At 54.2% G+C, this 18756-nt stretch overlaps 1 protein-coding gene across 2 annotated transcripts in view; it reads left to right on the top strand.

Moving 5' to 3' along the window:
• The window catches only part of LOC144953847 (anoctamin-4-like), a 49530-nt gene that overhangs the window by 15430 nt on the left and 15344 nt on the right, over window positions 1-18756 (top strand). For both annotated transcript variants that reach the window (XM_078884501.1, XM_078884502.1), the window contains exons 6-19: window positions 790-858; window positions 3626-3718; window positions 4431-4498; window positions 5753-5811; window positions 7098-7177; window positions 9044-9178; window positions 9673-9769; window positions 10246-10306; window positions 11993-12075; window positions 14022-14201; window positions 15157-15324; window positions 15691-15727; window positions 17876-17984; window positions 18167-18224. In XM_078884501.1, coding sequence (XP_078740627.1) covers window positions 790-858; window positions 3626-3718; window positions 4431-4498; window positions 5753-5811; window positions 7098-7177; window positions 9044-9178; window positions 9673-9769; window positions 10246-10306; window positions 11993-12075; window positions 14022-14201; window positions 15157-15324; window positions 15691-15727; window positions 17876-17984; window positions 18167-18224 — 1297 coding nt within the window. The remainder of the gene's footprint in view (window positions 1-789; window positions 859-3625; window positions 3719-4430; window positions 4499-5752; window positions 5812-7097; window positions 7178-9043; window positions 9179-9672; window positions 9770-10245; window positions 10307-11992; window positions 12076-14021; window positions 14202-15156; window positions 15325-15690; window positions 15728-17875; window positions 17985-18166; window positions 18225-18756) is intronic.

Below are 18756 nucleotides of genomic sequence, written 5' to 3'. Positions count from 1 at the left end.
ACTCACCCACCCATCCACTCACTCACCCACCCATCCACTCACCCACCCACCCACCCACTCACCCACCCATCCACCTACTCACCCACTCACTCACTCACCCACCCATCCACTCACTCACCCCCCATCCACTCACCCACCCACCCACCCACTCACCCACCCATCCACCTACTCACCCACCCACCCACTCACCCTCCCACCCACTCACCCTCCCACCCACTCACCCACCCATCCACTCACTCACCCCCCATCCACTCACCCACCCATCCACTCACTCACCCACCCATCCATTCACTCACCCATCCACTCACTCACTCACCCACCCATCCAATCACTCACCCCCCATCCACTCACCCACCCATCCACTCACTCACCCACCCATCCACTCACCCACCCACCCACCCACTCACCCACCCATCCACCTACTCACCCACTCACTCACCCACCCATCCATTCACTCACCCATCCACTCACTCACTCACCCACCCATCCACTCACTCACCCCCCATCCACTCACCCACCCATACACTCACTCACCCACCCATCCACTCACCCACCCACCCACTCACTCACCCATCCACTTACTCACCCACTCACTCACCCACCCACCCATCCACTCACTCACCCCCCATCCACTCACCCACCCACCCACTCACCCACCCATCCACTCACTCACTCACCCACCCACGCACCCACTCACTCACCTCCCCCACTCACCTTCCTCACTCACCGACCCACTCACCGACCCACTCACCCCCCCTCACCACCCACCGCTCCCCTCGTGGTGAACAGGAGGCGGCGCTACATTCGCGAATTCTCCTCCGAGCTGCTGGAGGACGAGGCGGGAGGCAGCAGCGAGTGGTAAACTGCGGCCGGCCCTCACACACAGGCAAAGGTCCCCCCGGTAGCCTCCAACAGGGCTGTAGGGGCAAGTGCTGTGAGTCGCGAGCAGCAGCACAGAGGGGGTGGGTGGCCTGCACCACCCTCGCCCACCCGGCCGCCTTTGTCTCCCTAGTGACGATGTGTACTGCACACCGCACCGGGTACTCGTTTTAGGCTGGGGCGACCTAGGGGAGGCCCAGAACCGGTTCAGATAATCGTCACTGGTGTTGGTGGCCGTGAGCGCGAATCGAATTTGGGTTGCGAGGTTCCTAGTGTCTCTGTGTGCTGAGTCTGTGGTGAGTCTGTGGGTCTCTGTGTGGTGAGTCTGTGGGTCTCTGTGTGGTGAGTCTGTGGTGAGTCTGTGGGTCTCTGTGTGGTGAGTCTGTGGTGAGTCTGTGGTGAGTCTGTGGTGAGTCTGTGTGGTGAGTCTGTGGTTCTCTGTGTTGAGTCTGTGGGTCTCTGTGTGGTGAATCTGTGGGTCTCTGTGTGGTGAGTCTGTGGGTCTCTGTGTGGTGAGTCTGTGGGTCTCTGTGTGGTGAGTCTGTGGGTCTCTGTGTGGTGAGTCTGTGGGTCTCTGTGTGGTGAGTCTGTGGGTCTCTGTGTGGTGAGTGTGGGTCTCTGTGTGGTGAGTCTGTGGGTCTCTGTGTGGTGAGTGTGGGTCTCCGTGTGGTGAATCTATGGGTCTCTGTGTGGTGAGTCTGTGGGTCTCTGTGTGGTGAGTCTGTGGGTCTCTGTGTGGTGAGTCTGTGGGTCTCTGTGTGGTGAGTCTGTGGGTCTCTGTGTGGTGAGTCTGTGGGTTTCTGTGTGGTGAGTCTGTGGGTCTCTGTGTGGTGAGTCTGTGGGTCTCTGTGTAGTGAGTCTGTGGGTCTCTGTGTGGTGAGTGTGGGTCTCTGTGTGGTGAGTCTGTGGGTCTCTGTGTGGTGAGTCTGTGGGTCTCTGTGTGGTGAGTCTGTGGGTCTCTGTGTGGTGAGTGTGAGTCTCTGTGTGATGAGTCTGTGGGTCTCTGTGTGGTGAGTGTGTGGGTCTCTGTGTGATGAGTCTGTGGGTCTCTGTGTGGTGAGTCTGTGGGTCTCTGTGTGGTGAGTCTGTGGGTCTCTGTGTGGTGAGTCTGTGGGTCTCTGTGTGGTGAGTCTGTGGGTCTCTGTGTGGTGAGTGTGGGTCTCTGTGTGGTGAGTCTGTGGGTCTCTGTGTGGTGAGTCTGTGGGTCTCTGTGGGTCTCTGCGTGGTGAGTCTGTGGGTCTCTGTGTGGTGAGTCTGTGGTGAGTCTGTGTGGTGAGTGTGGGTCTCTGTGTGGTGAGTCTGTGGGTCTCTGTGTGGTGAGTCTGTGGTGAGTCTGTGTGGTGAGTCTGTGGGTCTCTGTGTGGTGAGTCTGTGGGTCTCTGTGTGGTGAGTCTGTGGTGAGTCTGTGTGGTGAGTGTGGGTCTCTGTGTGGTGAGTCTGTGGGTCTCTGTGTGGTGAGTCTGTGGTTCTCTGTGTGTTGAGTCTGTGGGTCTCTGTGTGGTGAGTCTGTGGGTCTCTGTGTGTTGAGTCTGTGGGTCTCTGTGTGGTGAGTCTGTGGGTCTCTGTGTGGTGAGTCTGTGGGTATCTGTGTGGTGAGTCTGTGGGTCTCTGTGTGGTGAGTCTGTGGGTCTCTGTGTGGTGAGTCTGTGGGTCTCTGTGTGGTGAGTCTGTGGGTCTCTGTGTGGTGAGTTTGTGGGTCTCTGTGTGGTGAGTCTGTGGGTCTCTGTGTGGTGAGTCTGTGGGTCTATGTGTGGTGAGTCTGTGGGTCTCTGTGTGGTGAGTCTGTGGGTCTCTGTGTGGTGAGTCTGTGGGTCTCTGTGTGGTGAGTCTGTGGGTCTCTGTGTGGTGAGTCTGTGGGTCTCTGTGTGGTGAGTCTGTGGGTCTCTGTGTGGTCTGTGGTGAGTCTGTGTGGTGAGTCTGTGGGTCTCTGTGTGGTGAGTCTGTGGGTCTCTGTGTGGTGAGTCTGTGGGTCTCTGTGTGGTGAGTCTGTGGGTCTCTGTGTGGTGAGTCTGTGGGTCTCTGTGTGGTGAGTCTGTGGGTATCTGTGTGGTGAGTCTGTGGGTCTCTGTGTGGTGAGTCTGTGGGTCTCTGTGTGGTGAGTCTGTGGGTCTCTGTGTGGTGAGTCTGTGGGTCTCTGTGTGGTGAGTTTGTGGGTCTCTGTGTGGTGAGTCTGTGGGTCTCTGTGTGGTGAGTCTGTGGGTCTATGTGTGGTGAGTCTGTGGGTCTCTGTGTGGTGAGTCTGTGGGTATCTGTGTGGTGAGTCTGTGGGTCTCTGTGTGGTGAGTCTGTGGGTCTCTGTGTGGTGAGTCTGTGGGTCTCTGTGTGGTGAGTCTGTGGGTCTCTGTGTGGTGAGTTTGTGGGTCTCTGTGTGGTGAGTCTGTGGGTCTCTGTGTGGTGAGTCTGTGGGTCTATGTGTGGTGAGTCTGTGGGTCTCTGTGTGGTGAGTCTGTGGGTCTCTGTGTGGTGAGTCTGTGGGTCTCTGTGTGGTGAGTCTGTGGGTCTCTGTGTGGTGAGTCTGTGGGTCTCTGTGTGGTGAGTCTGTGGGTCTCTGTGTGGTCTGTGGTGAGTCTGTGTGGTGAGTCTGTGGGTCTCTGTGTGGTGAGTCTGTGGGTCTCTGTGTGGTGAGTCTGTGGGTCTCTGTGTGGTGAGTGTGGGTCTCTGTGAACCTGTGCATCTGTATGTATATCTATGGCTCTCCATACATCTCTTTGGATGTCCATGGTTCTCTCTCTCTCTGTGAGAGCAGTGAGGAGTTTGAGGATACCTGCACTACCTCTTACCTCAAATGCTGCAAAACCAACCCCAACATCAATCCAGAGGCTGGGATGCTTTCTGACAGGTAGTGTCACACACACTCACGCACCCGTGTCTAATGGGGGGCGGGCACGATACCTCTGGACAGGCCAAACTCTACAGGGAAGTTGAGTCCGTATGGGAGACGCACCCCAGAGAACACCAGCCAGATTGACCAACGCGTTAGTGAACGAGTTGTGTCCGTGTGTAGCGGGGGGACGTGGTAATTGTGGACACGGCGGTCCCATTTCAGGCAAACTCTGCGTGCCTATGGGTGGCTCGCCCCGGCGACAATCAGCCACATCCCCCGGGGGGTTCCTGAATGAGCCCCGTGTCTCTATGTGTGCGGCGTGACGGGGCCACGGTGACTCGCGATTCCATGGTTCAGTTTCAGCCAAACTCGGCAGGACAGTTGAGTCCATATTGGTGATAATGCTGCTCATGCTGCTGTTGCTGATGATGCTGCTGATGATGATGCTACTGATGATGATGCTGCTGATGATGATGATGATGCTGCTGATGCTGCTGATGATGATGATGATGCTGCTGATGATGATGATGATGCTGCTGATGATGATGATGATGCTGCTGCTGATGATGCTGCTGATGCTGCTGCTGCTGATGATGATGCTGCTGATGATGCTGCTGATGATGATGATGCTGCTGATGATGATGATGATGCTGCTGATGATGATGATGCTGCTGATTATGATGCTGCTGATGATGTTGATTGTGATCTTGATTGTGATGTGTTGCAGAGATTCATCGAAGCGAGGAGCCATGAACGGGAAGATAGTGAACTTCATGATGCAGAACACGGAGAGACGTGAGTGGGACAGCCACACTCACGGAGAGACGTGAGTGTGGCTGTCCCACTCACGGAGAGACGTGAGTGGGACAACCACACTCACGGAGAGACGTGAGTGGGACAGCCACACTCACGGAGAGACGTGAGTGTGGCTGTCCCACTCACGGAGAGACGTGAGTGGGACAGCCACACTCACGGAGAGACGTGAGTGGGACAGCCACACTCACGGAGAGACGTGAGTGGGACAGCCACACTCACGGAGAGACGTGAGTGTGGCTGTCCCACTCACGGAGAGACGTGAGTGGGACAGCCACACTCACGGAGAGACGTGAGTGTGGCTGTCCCACTCACGGAGAGACGTGAGTGTGGCTGTCCCACTCACGGAGAGACGTGAGTGTGGCTGTCCCACTCACGGAGAGACGTGAGTGTGGCTGTCCCACTCACGGAGAGACGTGAGTGTGGCTGTCCCACTCACGGAGAGACGTGAGTGTGGCTGTCCCACTCACGGAGAGACGTGAGTGTGGCTGTCCCACTCACGGAGAGACGTGAGTGTGGCTGTCCCACTCACGGAGAGACGTGAGTGTGGCTGTCCCACTCACGGAGAGACGTGAGTGTGGCTGTCCCACTCACGGAGAGACGTGAGTGTGGCTGTCCCACTCACGGAGAGACGTGAGTGTGGCTGTCCCACTCACGGAGAGACGTGAGTGTGGCTGTCCCACTCACGGAGAGACGTGAGTGTGGCTGTCCCACTCACGGAGAGACGTGAGTGGGACTCACGGCGCCGGGACTTGGGGCGGAGAGTCTCACGCAGACCGGTGGTAGTTGTTGTTGTGGTTGTTGTGGTTGTTGTTGATGTGGTTGTTGTGGTTGTTGTTGATGTGGTTGCTGTTGTTGATGTGGTTGATGTTGATGTGGTTGTTGTGGTTGTTGTTGATGTGGTTGCTGTTGTTGATGTGGTTGATGTTGATGTGGTTGTTGTGGTTGTTGTTGATGTGGTTGATGTGGTTGTTGTTGCTGTGGTTGATGTTGTTGATGTGGTTGCTGTGGTTGTTGTGGTTGTTGTTGATGTGGTTGCTGTGGTTGATGTGGTTGTTGTTGCTGTGGTTGTTGTGGTTGTTGTTGATGTGGTTGCTGTGGTTGTTGTGGTTGTTGTTGATGTGGTTGCTGTGGTTGTTGTGGTTGTTGTTGATGTGGTTGCTGTGGTTGTTGTGGTTGTTGTTGCTGTGGTTGTTGTGGTTGTTGTTGATGTGGTTGCTGCTCTGGTTCCGCCAGAGTTCCAGTGGCTGGAGCACCTTGAGGATCACGTGAAGACCCACTTCCCTCTGCACGAGGTCAGTAGCTACAGCACAGACGCAGTCCCTACGTAGAATACGAGTGTCGTTCATAGTGTAGTGTATTCTGTCGTGTAGTGTGTACTGTAGTGTATAATAGTGTACCAAATAGTTGCGTAGTGTATAGTTCTGTAGTGTATAGTGTAGTGTGTAGTGTATAGTAGTGTAGTGTATAGTAGTGTAGTGTGTAGTGTATAGTCGTGTAGTGTATAGTGTAGTGTAGTATAGTCGTGTAGTGTATAGTGTAGTGTATAGTGTAGTGTATAGTAGTGTAGTGTATAGTGTAGTGTATAGTAGTGTAGTGTATAGTGTAGTGTGTAGTGTATAATCGTGTAGTGTATAGTGTAGTGTAGTATAGTCGTGTAGTGTATAGTGTAGTGTATAGTGTAGTGTATAGTAGTGTAGTGTATAGTGTAGTGTGTAGTGTATAGTAGTGTAGTGTGTAGTGTAGTGTGTAGTGTATAGTCGTGTAGTATATAGTGTAGTGTATAGTGTAGTGTATAGTGCAGTGTCGTGTAGTGTATAGTGTAGTGTAGTATAGTCGTGTAGTGTATAGTGTAGTGTATAGTGTAGTGTATAGTGTAGTGTCGTGTAGTGTATAGTGTAGTGTAGTATAGTCGTGTAGTGTATAGTGTAGTGTATAGCAGAGGTGGGACAAAGTCATTGTTATGCAAGTCCAAGTCGAGTCGCAAGTCATCAAATTCATGACTCGAGTCTGACTCGAGTCCAAGTCACATGACTCGAGTCCACATCTCATAGGTGGGACAAAGTCATTGTTATGCAAGTCCAAGTCGAGTCGCAAGTCTTCAAATTCATGACTCGAGTCTGACTCGAGTCCAAGTCACATGACTCGAGTCCACACCTCTGGTGTATAGTGTAGTGTATAGTAGTGTAGTGTATAGTGTAGTGTGTAGTGTAGTGTATAGTGTAGTGTAGTATATAGTGTAGTGTATAATAGTGTAGTCAAGTGTCAGGTCAGGCCTTGCTCCTCTACCGTAACAACAGTGGGTGGTGCTACCTGCAACTGGTCGGTGCCCAGTGGCAGGTGGAGGTCAATGAGCCCGGCACCTTCGAGGGCTGAGGGCGGACGGGCGCTTCGCTTGGCTGGCGGGTCGGGATCGAACCCGCGACCTCCCGCGTACGGGGCGAGGCAGATAACATCTCCCAGCCACCCGAGTTTCCCACTCTCTACCCCGCCTGGGCGACGTGGCTCATTGTGGGCTTCGGGTCGATGTTCGTGTCGCTGTGTTGAGCTGTTCGCTGCTGTCGTTTGATTTTGTTTACAGAAGCGAATCCGGGATAACCTGATGAAGCGTTGGGGCCACATCCGTGCCCTGTTCAAACTGCAGCCCCTCAACCTCGTGAGGTGAACACATCAGCAGCAGCAGCATCATCATCAGCAGCAGCAGCTGCATCTCTATCAATAGCAGCATCATCAGTAGCAACAAATTAAAATCATCATCATTATCATCGTGTGTGTGCGTGTACACGTGTCCGTGTGTGTGTTTCCACGTGTGCGCGTGTGTCCACGTGTCTGTGCGTGTGTACGCACACGTATGTACACGTGTCTGTGTGTGTGTGTCCACGTGTCTGTGTGTGTCCACGTGTCTGTGCGTGTGTGCGCAGGGCGTACTATGGAGAGCAGGTGTGCATGTACTTTGCGTGGCTGTGTGTGTGTGCGTGGCTGTGTGTGTGTGTGGCTGTGTGTGTGTGCGTGGTTGTGTGTGTGTGGCTGTGTGCGTGGTTGTGTGTATGTGTGGCTGTGTGTGTCTGTGTGTGTGTGTGCGTGGCTGTGTGTGTGTGTGGCTGTGTGTGTGCGTGGCTGTGTGTGTGTGCGTGGCTGTGTGTGTGTGCGTGGCTGTGTGTGTGTGTGGCTGTGTGTGTGTGTCTCTGTGTGTGTGTGTGCGCAGGGCGTACTATGGAGAGCAGGTGTGCATGTACTTTGCGTGGCTGTGTGTGTGTGCGTGGCTGTGTGTGTGTGTGGCTGTGTGTGTGTGCGTGGCTGTGTGTGTGTGCGTGGTTGTGTGTGTGTGGCTGTGTGTGTGTGCGTGGCTGTGTGTGTGTGTGTGGCTGTGTGTGTCTGTGTGTGTGTGTGCGTGGCTGTGTGTGTGTGTGGCTGTGTGTGTGTGCGTGGTTGTGTGTGTGTGGCTGTGTGCGTGGTTGTGTGTATGTGTGGCTGTGTGTGTCTGTGTGTGTGTGTGCGTGGCTGTGTGTGTGTGTGGCTGTGTGTGTGCGTGGCTGTGTGTGTGTGCGTGGCTGTGTGTGTGTGCGTGGCTGTGTGTGTGTGTGTGTGGCTGTGTGTGTGTGTCTCTGTGTGTGTGTGTGCGCAGGGCGTACTATGGAGAGCAGGTGTGCATGTACTTTGCGTGGCTGTGTGTGTGTGCGTGGCTGTGTGTGTGTGTGGCTGTGTGTGTGTGCGTGGCTGTGTGTGTGTGCGTGGTTGTGTGTGTGTGGCTGTGTGTGTGTGCGTGGCTGTGTGTGTGTGTGTGGCTGTGTGTGTCTGTGTGTGTGTGTGCGTGGCTGTGTGTGTGTGTGGCTGTGTGTGTGCGTGGCTGTGTGTGTGTGCGTGGCTGTGTGTGTGTGTGGCTGTGTGTGTGTGTCTCTGTGTGTGTGTGTACGCAGGGCGTACTATGGAGAGCAGGTGTGCATGTACTTTGCGTGTCTGTGTGTGTGTGCGTGGCTGTGTGTGTGTGTGTGGCTGTGTGTGTGTCTGTGTGTGTGTGTGTGGCTGTGTGTCTGTGTGGCTGTGTGTGTGTGTGTGGCTGTGTGTCTGTGTGGCTGTGTGTGTGTGTGTGGCTGTGTGTGTGTGTGTGGCTGTGTGTGTGTGTGGCTGTGTGTGTGCGTGGCTGTGTGTGTGTGGCTGTGTGTGTGTGCGTGGCTGTGTGTGTGTGTGGCTGTGTGTGTGCGTGGCTGTGTGTGTGTGTGGCTGTGTGTGTGTGTGGCTGTGTGTGCGTGGCTGTGTGTGTGTGTGTGGCTGTGTGTGTGTGGCTGTGTGTGTCTGTGTGTGTGCGCAGGGCGTACTATGGAGAGCAGGTGTGCATGTACTTTGCGTGGCTGTGTGTGTGTGCGTGGCTGTGTGTGTGTGCGTGGCTGTGTGTGTGTGTGGCTGTGTGTGTGTGTGTGCGCAGGGCGTACTATGGAGAGCAGGTCTGCATGTACTTTGCGTGGCTGTGTGTGTGTGCGTGGCTGTGTGTGTGTGGCTGTGTGTGTCTGTGTGTGTGTGTGTGTGCAGGGCGTACTATGGAGAGCAGGTGTGCATGTACTTTGCGTGGCTGGGCTGGTACACCCACATCCTGCTGGTGTCCACCCTGGTGGGATTTGGGGTGTTCCTCTACGGAGTGGCCACCTTCAACTCCAACGTGGTCAGGTAGAGTCCACCACTCATATCATCCACCGTTCATATAGTCCACCACATGTGTAGATGTATAGTCCACCACCGGTATAGTCAACCGAGGTTATAGTCCACCACTCGTATAGGCCCGGGCTACCTGGGGGAGCTTTGTCTGTTGTCTCCGTGGTGTGCGTGGGGAGTGGTGGCGCTGCGGTTGTCGCTGCACTGCGCCATGAACCCGCCACCCCGAGTTCGATTCCCGCGCACGGACACCAACACGGGTGACGATTATCTGAACTGGTCCTGGGCCTCCCCTAGGTCGACTCGGCCTCAAATGAGTACCCGGTGCGATGTGTAGTGAACATCGCCAGCACTGGGGAGACGGAGGCGGCTGGGCAGGCGGGCGCGCTACTGGCTACCCAGCCACCCCCTCGTGTGCCACACAGATGCTGCTGCGGCTGCTGCTGCTTCTCGCTACTAACAAGATGCACTTGCCCGTACACGGGGGACCTTTGCCTCTGTCTTTGTAGCAAGGAGGTGTGCGAAGCGACGGACATCGTCATGTGTCCCCTGTGTGACGAGGGCTGCCACTTCTGGAACCTGTCGGACACGTGCACCTTCGCCAAGGTCAGGCTCGTCACGACCCGCTCGCCTGGGGTTCACAAATGGCCACTAGGTCTATGGGTGGCAGTGTTGAGTCTATGGGGCAGTGTTGAGTCTATGGGGCAGTTTAGTCTATGAGCAGGGTTGAGTCTATGGTGCAGTGTTGAGTCTATGAGCAGGGTTGAGTCTATGGTGCAGTGTTGAGTCTATGGGGCAGTGTTGAGTCTATGGTGCAGTGTTGAGTCTATGGTGCAGTGTTGAGTCTATGGTGCAGTGTTGAGTCTATGGGGCAGTTTAGTCTATGAGCAGGGTTGAGTCTATGGTGCAGTGTTGAGTCTATGAGCAGTGTTGAGTCTATGGTGCAGTGTTGAGTCTATGGGGCAGTGTTGAGTCTATGGTGCAGTGTTGAGTCTATGGTGCAGTGTTGAGTCTATGGGGAAATGATGAGTCTATAGACTCATCTGGTCAATGTAAGGTGTATCTATCTGTACTCCCTACAGGTCGCCCATCTGTTCGACAACAGCGCCACTGTGTTCTTCGCTGTCTTCATGGCCGTTTGGGGTAAATACATCGTCATCATCAGCAACATCATCATCAGCAGCAGTAGCAGAAACAGTAGCGGTAGCATCATTAGCAGCATCGCCAGCAGCAGTCGCCTTCACAGGAACTGCTACTCGCTCACAGCACTCGCCCGGACAGTCTGTCAAGGCGACACGGTGGGGGGGGGGGTGTCGGGTTTCCAGTGACACCGCCCCCCACTCATCGTAAGTGCCGCTACTGCTGCTGCTGCTCTATAGCGGCAGCTCTTGCCCCGACAGCCGGCGTTGGCTACCTGGGGGGGTTCTGCAGTGGCGTCTCGCGACATTGCCACTGGGTGGGGCTGTTGTGAGTGACCTCTGAAAAGATGGTGTTCTAATTAAGAAAAACCTCGTCAGTTATTGCCCCCCCTAAGTCGTCTTATCTATCAACGGTAGGCGTTTATACAAAACACGAAACAGAACAACAGATCAATCAAATGTTGTCCCCATGACCCTCAATTCCACACCACACTCTGTCAAAAGCCTAGAGCGTGTAGGCCGTGACCTGCTACGTGTGCAGTGCACCCTCGCGTTGTGCCGTCGTCTCATTACCGCCATTGGCACCTTCTCCACCGCCCTGAATGCGGAGCTGGTCGCAACGAGTGACGGGAAATCTCTCACTCGGACGCCTTCACAGCCGCCCCGAGACCACCCCCAGGCACTAATGAGGCCGTGGTATTGCAGCGGTTTCTAATGTGATCAACTTAAAAGTGTTGTCTTTATTAGGCAATTCACGTTGAAAGAATCATTATATTTGAACATTTGTAAACACAACAAAGCAATTTAATAGAATTTCTATGAGAAATAATGTCTCACCTCCAGCTGCTTGGTGGGGCGGCGCCCCAACGCCCCCTAGTGGACGAACGACGCCTGGAGCTGTGTGTGTGTGTCTGTGTGTGTCTGTGTGTGTGTCTGTGTGTGTCTGTGTGTGTGTGTCTGTGTGTGTCTGTGTGTCTGTCTGTGTGTGTGTGTGTCTGTGTGTGTCTGTGTGTCTGTTTGTGTCTGTGTGTGTCTGTGTGTGTGTGTCTGTGTGTGTCTGTGTGTCTGTGTGTCTGTGTGTGCCTGTGTGCCTGTGTGTGTGTCTGTGTGTGTCTGTGTGTGTGTATCTGTGTGTCTCTGTGTGTGTGTCTGTGTGTGTCTGTGTGTGTCTGTGTGTATCTGTGTGTCTCTGTGTGTCCGTGTGTGTGTCTGTGTGTGTCTGTGTGTGTGTCTGTGTGTGTGCCTGTGTATGTGTGTCTGTGTGTGTCTGTGTGTCTGTGTGTCTGAGTGTGTGTGTCTGTGTGTCTGTGTGTGTCTGTGTGTGTGTCCGTGTGTGTGTCTGTGTGTGTGTCTGTGTGTGTGCTTGTGTGTGTGTCCGTGTGTGTGTCTGTGTGTGTCTGTGTGTATCTGTGTGTCCGTGTGTGTGTCTGTGTGTGTGTCTGTGTGTGTGTCCGTGTGTGTGCCTGTGTGTGTGCCTGTGTGTGTGTCTGTGTGTGTGTCCGTGTGTGTGCCTGTGTGTGTGTGCCTGTGTGTGTCTGTGTGTGTGTCCGTGTGTGTGCCTGTGTGTGTGTCTGTGTGTGTGTCTGTGTGTGTGTCCGTGTGCCTGTGTGTGTGTCTGTGTGTGTCCGTGTGTGTGTCTGTGTGTGTGCCTGTGTGTGTGCCTGTGTGTGTGTCTGTGTGTGTGTCATAGCCACAGTGTTCCTGGAGATGTGGAAGCGCTACCGGGCAGTGCTCACCTGTAGGTGGGACCTCCTCGACATGGGGGAGGAGGAGGTGAGTAGGTGATGGAGGTGAGTAGGTGGTGGAGGTGAGTAGGTGGTGGAGGTGGTGGAGGTGGTGGAGGTGGTGGTGGTGGAGGTGGTGGTAATGATGGAGGTGGTAGAGGTGGTAGAGGTGGTGGAGGTGGTGGAGGTGGTGGTAATGATGGAGGTGGTAGAGGTAGTGGATATGGCGGAGTTGGTGGAGGAGGTGGTTGAGGGTTGCTCATTTTTAATACGGTAGAGTGAGTGAGGGCTTCTGATGCAATTCCCTCAGTATTTTTAAAGGACATATTTTTCAAACAGGTAGTTTAATATGCTTTCTATGGCAGTACCGGAGGGAATTCCATCTGGTACAGATACAATGCGAGGATGATCGATGCTCGGGTGCAGTCGAGGGATGGCTCCCTATGCTGATGATCTGGTGATTGCTGCTCACTCAGAGGAGGAGTTGGAGGCCCTGCTGCTGAACCTGGAGGGTGCCACTAAGACGTGGGGCCTTGCCATCAGTCCCTCCACAGCTAAGCACCTGCCTGGGTATTATGTATCATCAAATACTCCATGCCCTCAACTTCCCATTGGACGGGCAGTTGTGAAGAGAGTGGAGAGGTTTCCATACCTGGGCAGTGTGCATATGACCAGCTCCTGGTTTGACAGCAGAGGTCTCACTCCAAATCGGTTGAGAGGCATCATCTTTTCATTGAATATGTAACGCTGTGTAGAAGCTACCTGGTCCGTTGTTCCACACGAAGCTTCGGGTTTAATGGCCACAGTCATTCCCTCCCTTCTCTATGCTTGCAAAACGTGGACACTCCTAATGGAACATCTTCACCAATTAGAAACATTCAGGCTGGCCTACATACGATCAATCCTGGGTTTAACCAGGCTGGATTGTGTGAGAAGCTCACAAATCCTTGAAAGATCTTAACACAGTCCCATCGGTGAGCTCCTCCGGCAGGCAAGGCTGCGTTGGCTGGGTTATGTAGCCTACATTCCAACTAACCGCATGCCCAAACAGATTTTGTTTGGCCAGATAGAGGGGGCTAAATGGGCGTGACATGGGCTGGAGAAGAGATGGAATGATGTGGCATGAGATGATATGCAGCTGAGTGGACTTTCCAATAACTGGTATCAGCGGTGTCAAGATCGGCCTCTATGGAGGAGACTCGTGAAGGACGCTGCTGCTACTGGGCAGTTGGAGCGACGCTCACAACAATGAGTGGAGCGTCGGGCGGCTAAAACACATCAAGTTGGCAAAGTAGGAAGCACAGGTGGTGCATTGGCCACTCATCTCGGTCATCCGACCCGTGGCACCTGCTGGGTCTGTCCTGTGACCTCCTGCCAGCGGGTGTTCTCAACGTGCACATAGCCTGGCACAAGTCCCATTGTGACGTCACCACCACTTAGTGGCGAATGTCGGTTGTTGCTGATGGTGGTGACTGCTGGTTACTAGAGGTGGTTGTGGTGATGATGGAGATGGTGGCGGTTGAGGTGGTAGTGGTTGGGTGGTGGTGGTGGGGATGGTGGTGATGGAGGTGGTGGTGATGGTGGTGGAGGTTGAGTTTGAGGTGGTGATGGTAGTTGTGGTGGAGGTGGTGATGGTGATTGGAGGTGGTGATGTTGATGGTGATGTTGATGTTGGACGTGGTGATGACGCTGGAGGTGGTGGAGGTGGCATTTGGTGAGTAAGGATGTGGTGGCTCTGCTGCTGCTGCTGATGATGTTGCTGCTGCTGATGATGTTGCTGCTGCTGCTGCTGATGTTGCTGCTGCTGATGATGTTGCCGCTGCTGCTGCTGATGATGTTGCTGCTGCTGCTGATGATGTTGCTGCTGCTGCTGATGATGTTGCTGCTGCTGCTGATGATGTTGCTGCTGCTGCTGATGATGTTGCTGCTGCTGCTGCTGATGTTGCTGCTGCTGATGATGATGTTGCTGCTGCCGCCGCCGCTGTTGGGTGCCAGGACGAGTTGGTGCTGCGTACGGTGACGCGCCGCTACGTGCCGGGCCGGCCACGTTCGCCCCGCCGCAGTGGCACCGCCTTCCAGCATCACCAGCCCCCCTCCTCGTCCGCGTCGCCCTCGGGACTCACGTGCCGCAAGGTCGTCTCGCTGGGCATCATCTCCATCGTCTGCTTCCTCATGGTCGGTGCACGCACGCGCACACGCGAGTACACGTGCACGTGCGCACACACACGCGTACACACGCGTACGCACGTGTACACACATATGCATGTACACACACGCGTACACACGCGTACGCACGTGTACACACATACGCATGTACACGCACGCGTACACACACGTACGCACGTGTACACACATACGTATGTACACACACGCATACACACACGTATACACACACGCGTACACACACATACGCATGTACACACACGCGTACACACGCGTACACACACGTACACACGTGTGGTGGTGGTTGTGTACATCTGTGTGGTGGTTGTGGTGGTTGTAAGCTAGATCTGTGTGTTGTAGATCTGTGTGAAGGTGGTTGTTGTGGTCGTGGTTGCAGTGCAGATCTGTGGTGGTTGTGGTTGCTATATATCTGTGTGGTGGTTATGGTTGTAGTTGTTGTAGATCTGTGGTGATAGTGGTGGTGATGGTGGTGTAGATCTGTGTGGTGGTGTAGATTTGTGTGGTGGTGGTGTAGATCTGTGTGGTGGTGGTGGTGGTGGTGTGGATCTGTGTGGTGGTGGTGGTGTGGATCTGTGTGGTGGTGGTGGTGTGGATCTGTGTGGTGGTGGTGTGGATCTGTGTGGTTGTGGTGGTGGTGTAGATCTGTGTGGTGGTGTAGATTTGTGTGGTGGTGGTGGTGTAGATCTGTGTGGTGGTGGTGTAGATCTGTGTGGTGGTGTAGATTTGTGTGGTGGTGGTGGTGGTGTAGATCTGCGTGGTGGTGGTGGTGGTGGTGTTGATCTGTGTGGTGGTGGTGTTGATCTGTGTGGTGGTGGTGGTGTAGATCTGTGTGGTGGTGGTGGTGGTGTTGATCTGTGTGGTTGTGGTGGTGGTGTGGATCTGTGTGGTGGTGGTGGTGTAGATCTGTGTGGTTGTGGTGGTGGTGGTGGTGGTGGTGGTGGTGTAGATCTGCGTCGAGATCGTTGCTGCGTACGCTATCGTGGCCTACCGCGTCCTCATGAGGGACGTGCTCTCACGGAGAGTGGAGCCCGGATTCTTCCGCAACAACGCCGGCCTCGTGGTGGTGGGGAGCGGAGCCATCCTCCACTTCCTGCTCATCCAGTGCATGAACAAGGTGATGGTCGCGCTGATGGTGCTGATGGTGGTGGTGATGGTGGTGGTGGTGATGGTGGTGGTGATGGTGATGGTAATGGTGACGGGGATGGTGATGATGGCGGTGATGGTGGCGGTGGCGGTGATGGTGGCGGTGAAAGTCGCGGTGATGGTGATGGTGATGATGGCGGTGATGGTGGCAGCGGTGATGGTGGTGGCAGTGATGGTGGTGATGGTGATAGGGGTGGTGATGGTGTTGGTGATGGTGATAGGGGTTATGGGAGTGATGGTGATGATGGGAGTGATGGGGGTGATGGTGGTGATGGTGGTGATGGTGTTGGCAGTGGTGGTGATGTTGGTGGTAATGTTGTTGATGTTGTTGTTGCAGGTGTGCGGCATTGTGGCCTCAAAATTGGCAAACATCGGTGAGATTCCTGATCCAGACATCACCACCACCACCATCATAATCAACAACAACTGCCATTCGCCACTAAGTGGCGGTGACATCACCACAATGCTTTTGCCAGGCTATGTGCACGTTGAGGCCAGGTGAAGTGTCGAACGCCCGCTGGCAGGTCACAAATGCCTCCAACTGCCCAGTAGCATCCTTCACGAGCCGCCTCCACAGAGGCCGATCTTGAAACTGCTGATACCAGTCATCGGCAAGTCCACTCAGCTCCACGTCCTCCTGTACCACATCACTCCATCTCTTTTCTAGCCCATGCGGCGCCCTTTAGCCCCCTCTATCCGGCTGAACAAAAGCTTTTTAGGCATGCGGTGACTGGGCATGTGGACTACATGACCCAGCCAACGCAGCCTTGCCTGCCGGCGGAGCTCACTGATGGGATTTGTGAGCTCCTCACACAATCCTGCCTGGTTAAACCCAGGATGGATCATAGGCAGGCCAGCCTAAATGTTTCTAACTGGCGAAGATGTTCCATTGGGGGTGCAAGCATAGAGAAGGGAGGAAATGACTGTGGCTGAGAAGACCTGAAGCTTCCTGTGGAGCGAGGAGCGACAGACCAGTTCGCTTCCATACAGCGTTACGCAGCCAGCACAAATATAATGCCACTCGACTGATGTGGATGTGAGAGTTCTGCTGTCAACCGGAGCTGGCCATGAGCACACTGCCCAGGTTAGGAAACTCTCTACTTCCCCCACAACTGCCCCATCACCAATGGGGAGTTGAGGGGGTGGAACTATTTACGGCACAAAATACCCAGGCAGGTGCTTAGTTTTGGATGGGCTGATGGGAAGGCCCCACTTCTTTGTGTCTCACTCCAGGTTCAGCAGCAGCACCTCCAACTCCTCCTCTGAGCGAGCAGCAATCACCAGATCATCGGCATACGTAACATGGTTGGCCAATAGGGAGCCATCCCTTGACCGCACCCGGACACCGATCAACCTCGCATTGTATCTGTACCAGATGGAGTGTCCTCCAGTACAGCCATAGAAGCTTCACAAACTAAATAGTAAAAAAAGATGTCAAATAATGTGGGAGCCAGAGGATATCCCTGTCACACCCCAAGGTGAACGGGGAATGGCTCCGACTGCTGGCCACATCGCTTTACCCAGGCCTGCCCACCACCATGAAGGCCTTTCATGATTTTGAGTAGAGAGTCGGTGACTCCAAAGGCATGATGAACAACCTCGAGCCCAGGCCTATTGATGGTATCATAGGCCTTGCCCAGGTCAATAAAGCAGAGATGCAGGTCCTGTGGGAATTCCCTACACAAATGGCACCCTTCCTCACTATTTCGCTTTGGAGATCATCTCTGCCTGGCACTTTTCCTGGTCTCAGACTTTGGATCACCTTTTTTACTTCCTCAACAGTTGGCACTTCAGCCAGCCACTCACAGGGGGTGACAACTTCTGCTAATTTTTGAGGCACAGCAGCTTCGGCAGGGTCATCCACACTTTGCCCCATGATGTTTTCCAGTTTGAGCGATTTTCCTTCTCCCAAGACGGCTCTCCGAAACTCCGAGCAAAGGCTGCGGTAAGCCTCCTCAATCTCTGATGTGGGATGCTGTATATGGTGAGAGTGGGACTGTCGCTTTTTCTCAGCCAGCCGGAACACCTCCTCTGTCAGCCAGGGTCTCTGGCTCACAGAGCAGCCATTGCAGCTGCATGAGCCACAGTCCTAAACCTCGCCCATTTCCTCTCGGCATCAGGAGGAGAGGGGCGATGCCAACCCCAGCTGCAAGCAACCATGAAATTATCGCTTCCAACTTTCATCAGCTAACTGAGACCAGGCCACTGTGGGTTTGAATTGGGTCCTAGATGTACACCCACCACCGGAGTAGAAGAATGGCAGTCACATCATAATCACCACCACCACCATAATCACCACCACCATGTTTATGTGTCTTTGCTGGCCACCTACCCCCTCGTGTGCCAAGCCGGCCTTCATCGGGGCTACTACTCGCTCACAGCACTTGCTCCAACAGTCTCTTCCAGGCTATCCGGGGTCTTTGTCTTTGTATGTTAGTATGTGTGTGCTCGCTAACAACACTTGCCCCTACATCCTATTGAAGGCTACCTGGGGGACCCCTTTGCCTGTGGTGTTGCGACAGGGAGCGTGTCACGAGAGAAGAGGGAGCGACGATTTTGCATCTTCATCTTCATCTTCCAGTTCATCAACCACTTCAGCTCCATCTTCTACGTGGCGTTCTTCCTGGGCAGGTGCAGAGACACACGCGGCCATCTTGACACACACAGAGACACACGCGGCCATCTTGACACACACACAGAGACACACGCGGCCATCGTGACACACACAGAGACACACGCGGCCATCGTGAAGCTGCTGCTGCTGCTGCTATGGACCTGTGCAGCTGCTGATGCTGTGTCTCTGCTGCGTGCAGGTTCATAGGCAGACCTGGCAACTACGCTCGCTGGTTTCAGTTGTACCGCCTAGAAGAGGTAAGCGTGTGTACACACATCACTGAAGACAAAGCTCCCCCGTGTAGCCCAACAGACTGTAGGGGCAAGTGCTGTTAGTAGGGCACGCAGTGGTGGCTAGGAGATGTCATCTCCGTCGCCTGGCACGCAGGAGGTCGTGGACTCGACGGATTTTCTCTCCACGTTTAGAATCAACGTCACGTTTAGAGTATTTGGCTGCTGGTGTAAATGTTCAGATGATGATATCAGCCACGTGGCAGAGCGATCATTTGTGATGGCAACGTCGCTTGTCTGGTAAAAACACCAAAATAGTTGAGTTATCATGTGGGCCTCGATGCGTACGGGTCTCTATGGTTCTATATGAGTGTCTGGATCTCCTTGGATCTATGGGTCTCTATGGGTCTCTGTGGGTCTATATGGATCTTTGTGGGTCTATGTCGGCCTCTGAGTCTCTGTAGGTCTATTAGTCTCTATGCATCTCTGTGGGTCCCTATGGATCTATATGAGTCTGGATCTCTGTGGTCTTTGAGTCTCTGTGGTCTTTGAGTCTCTG

Source organism: Lampetra fluviatilis (assembly GCF_964198595.1).
Source record: "Lampetra fluviatilis chromosome 48 unlocalized genomic scaffold, kcLamFluv1.1 SUPER_48_unloc_1, whole genome shotgun sequence".
Classification (NCBI taxonomy): domain Eukaryota; kingdom Metazoa; phylum Chordata; class Hyperoartia; order Petromyzontiformes; family Petromyzontidae; genus Lampetra; species Lampetra fluviatilis.
The sequence above is the reverse complement of the archived record's forward strand: the minus strand, read 5'-3'. Positions and strand labels throughout refer to the sequence as shown.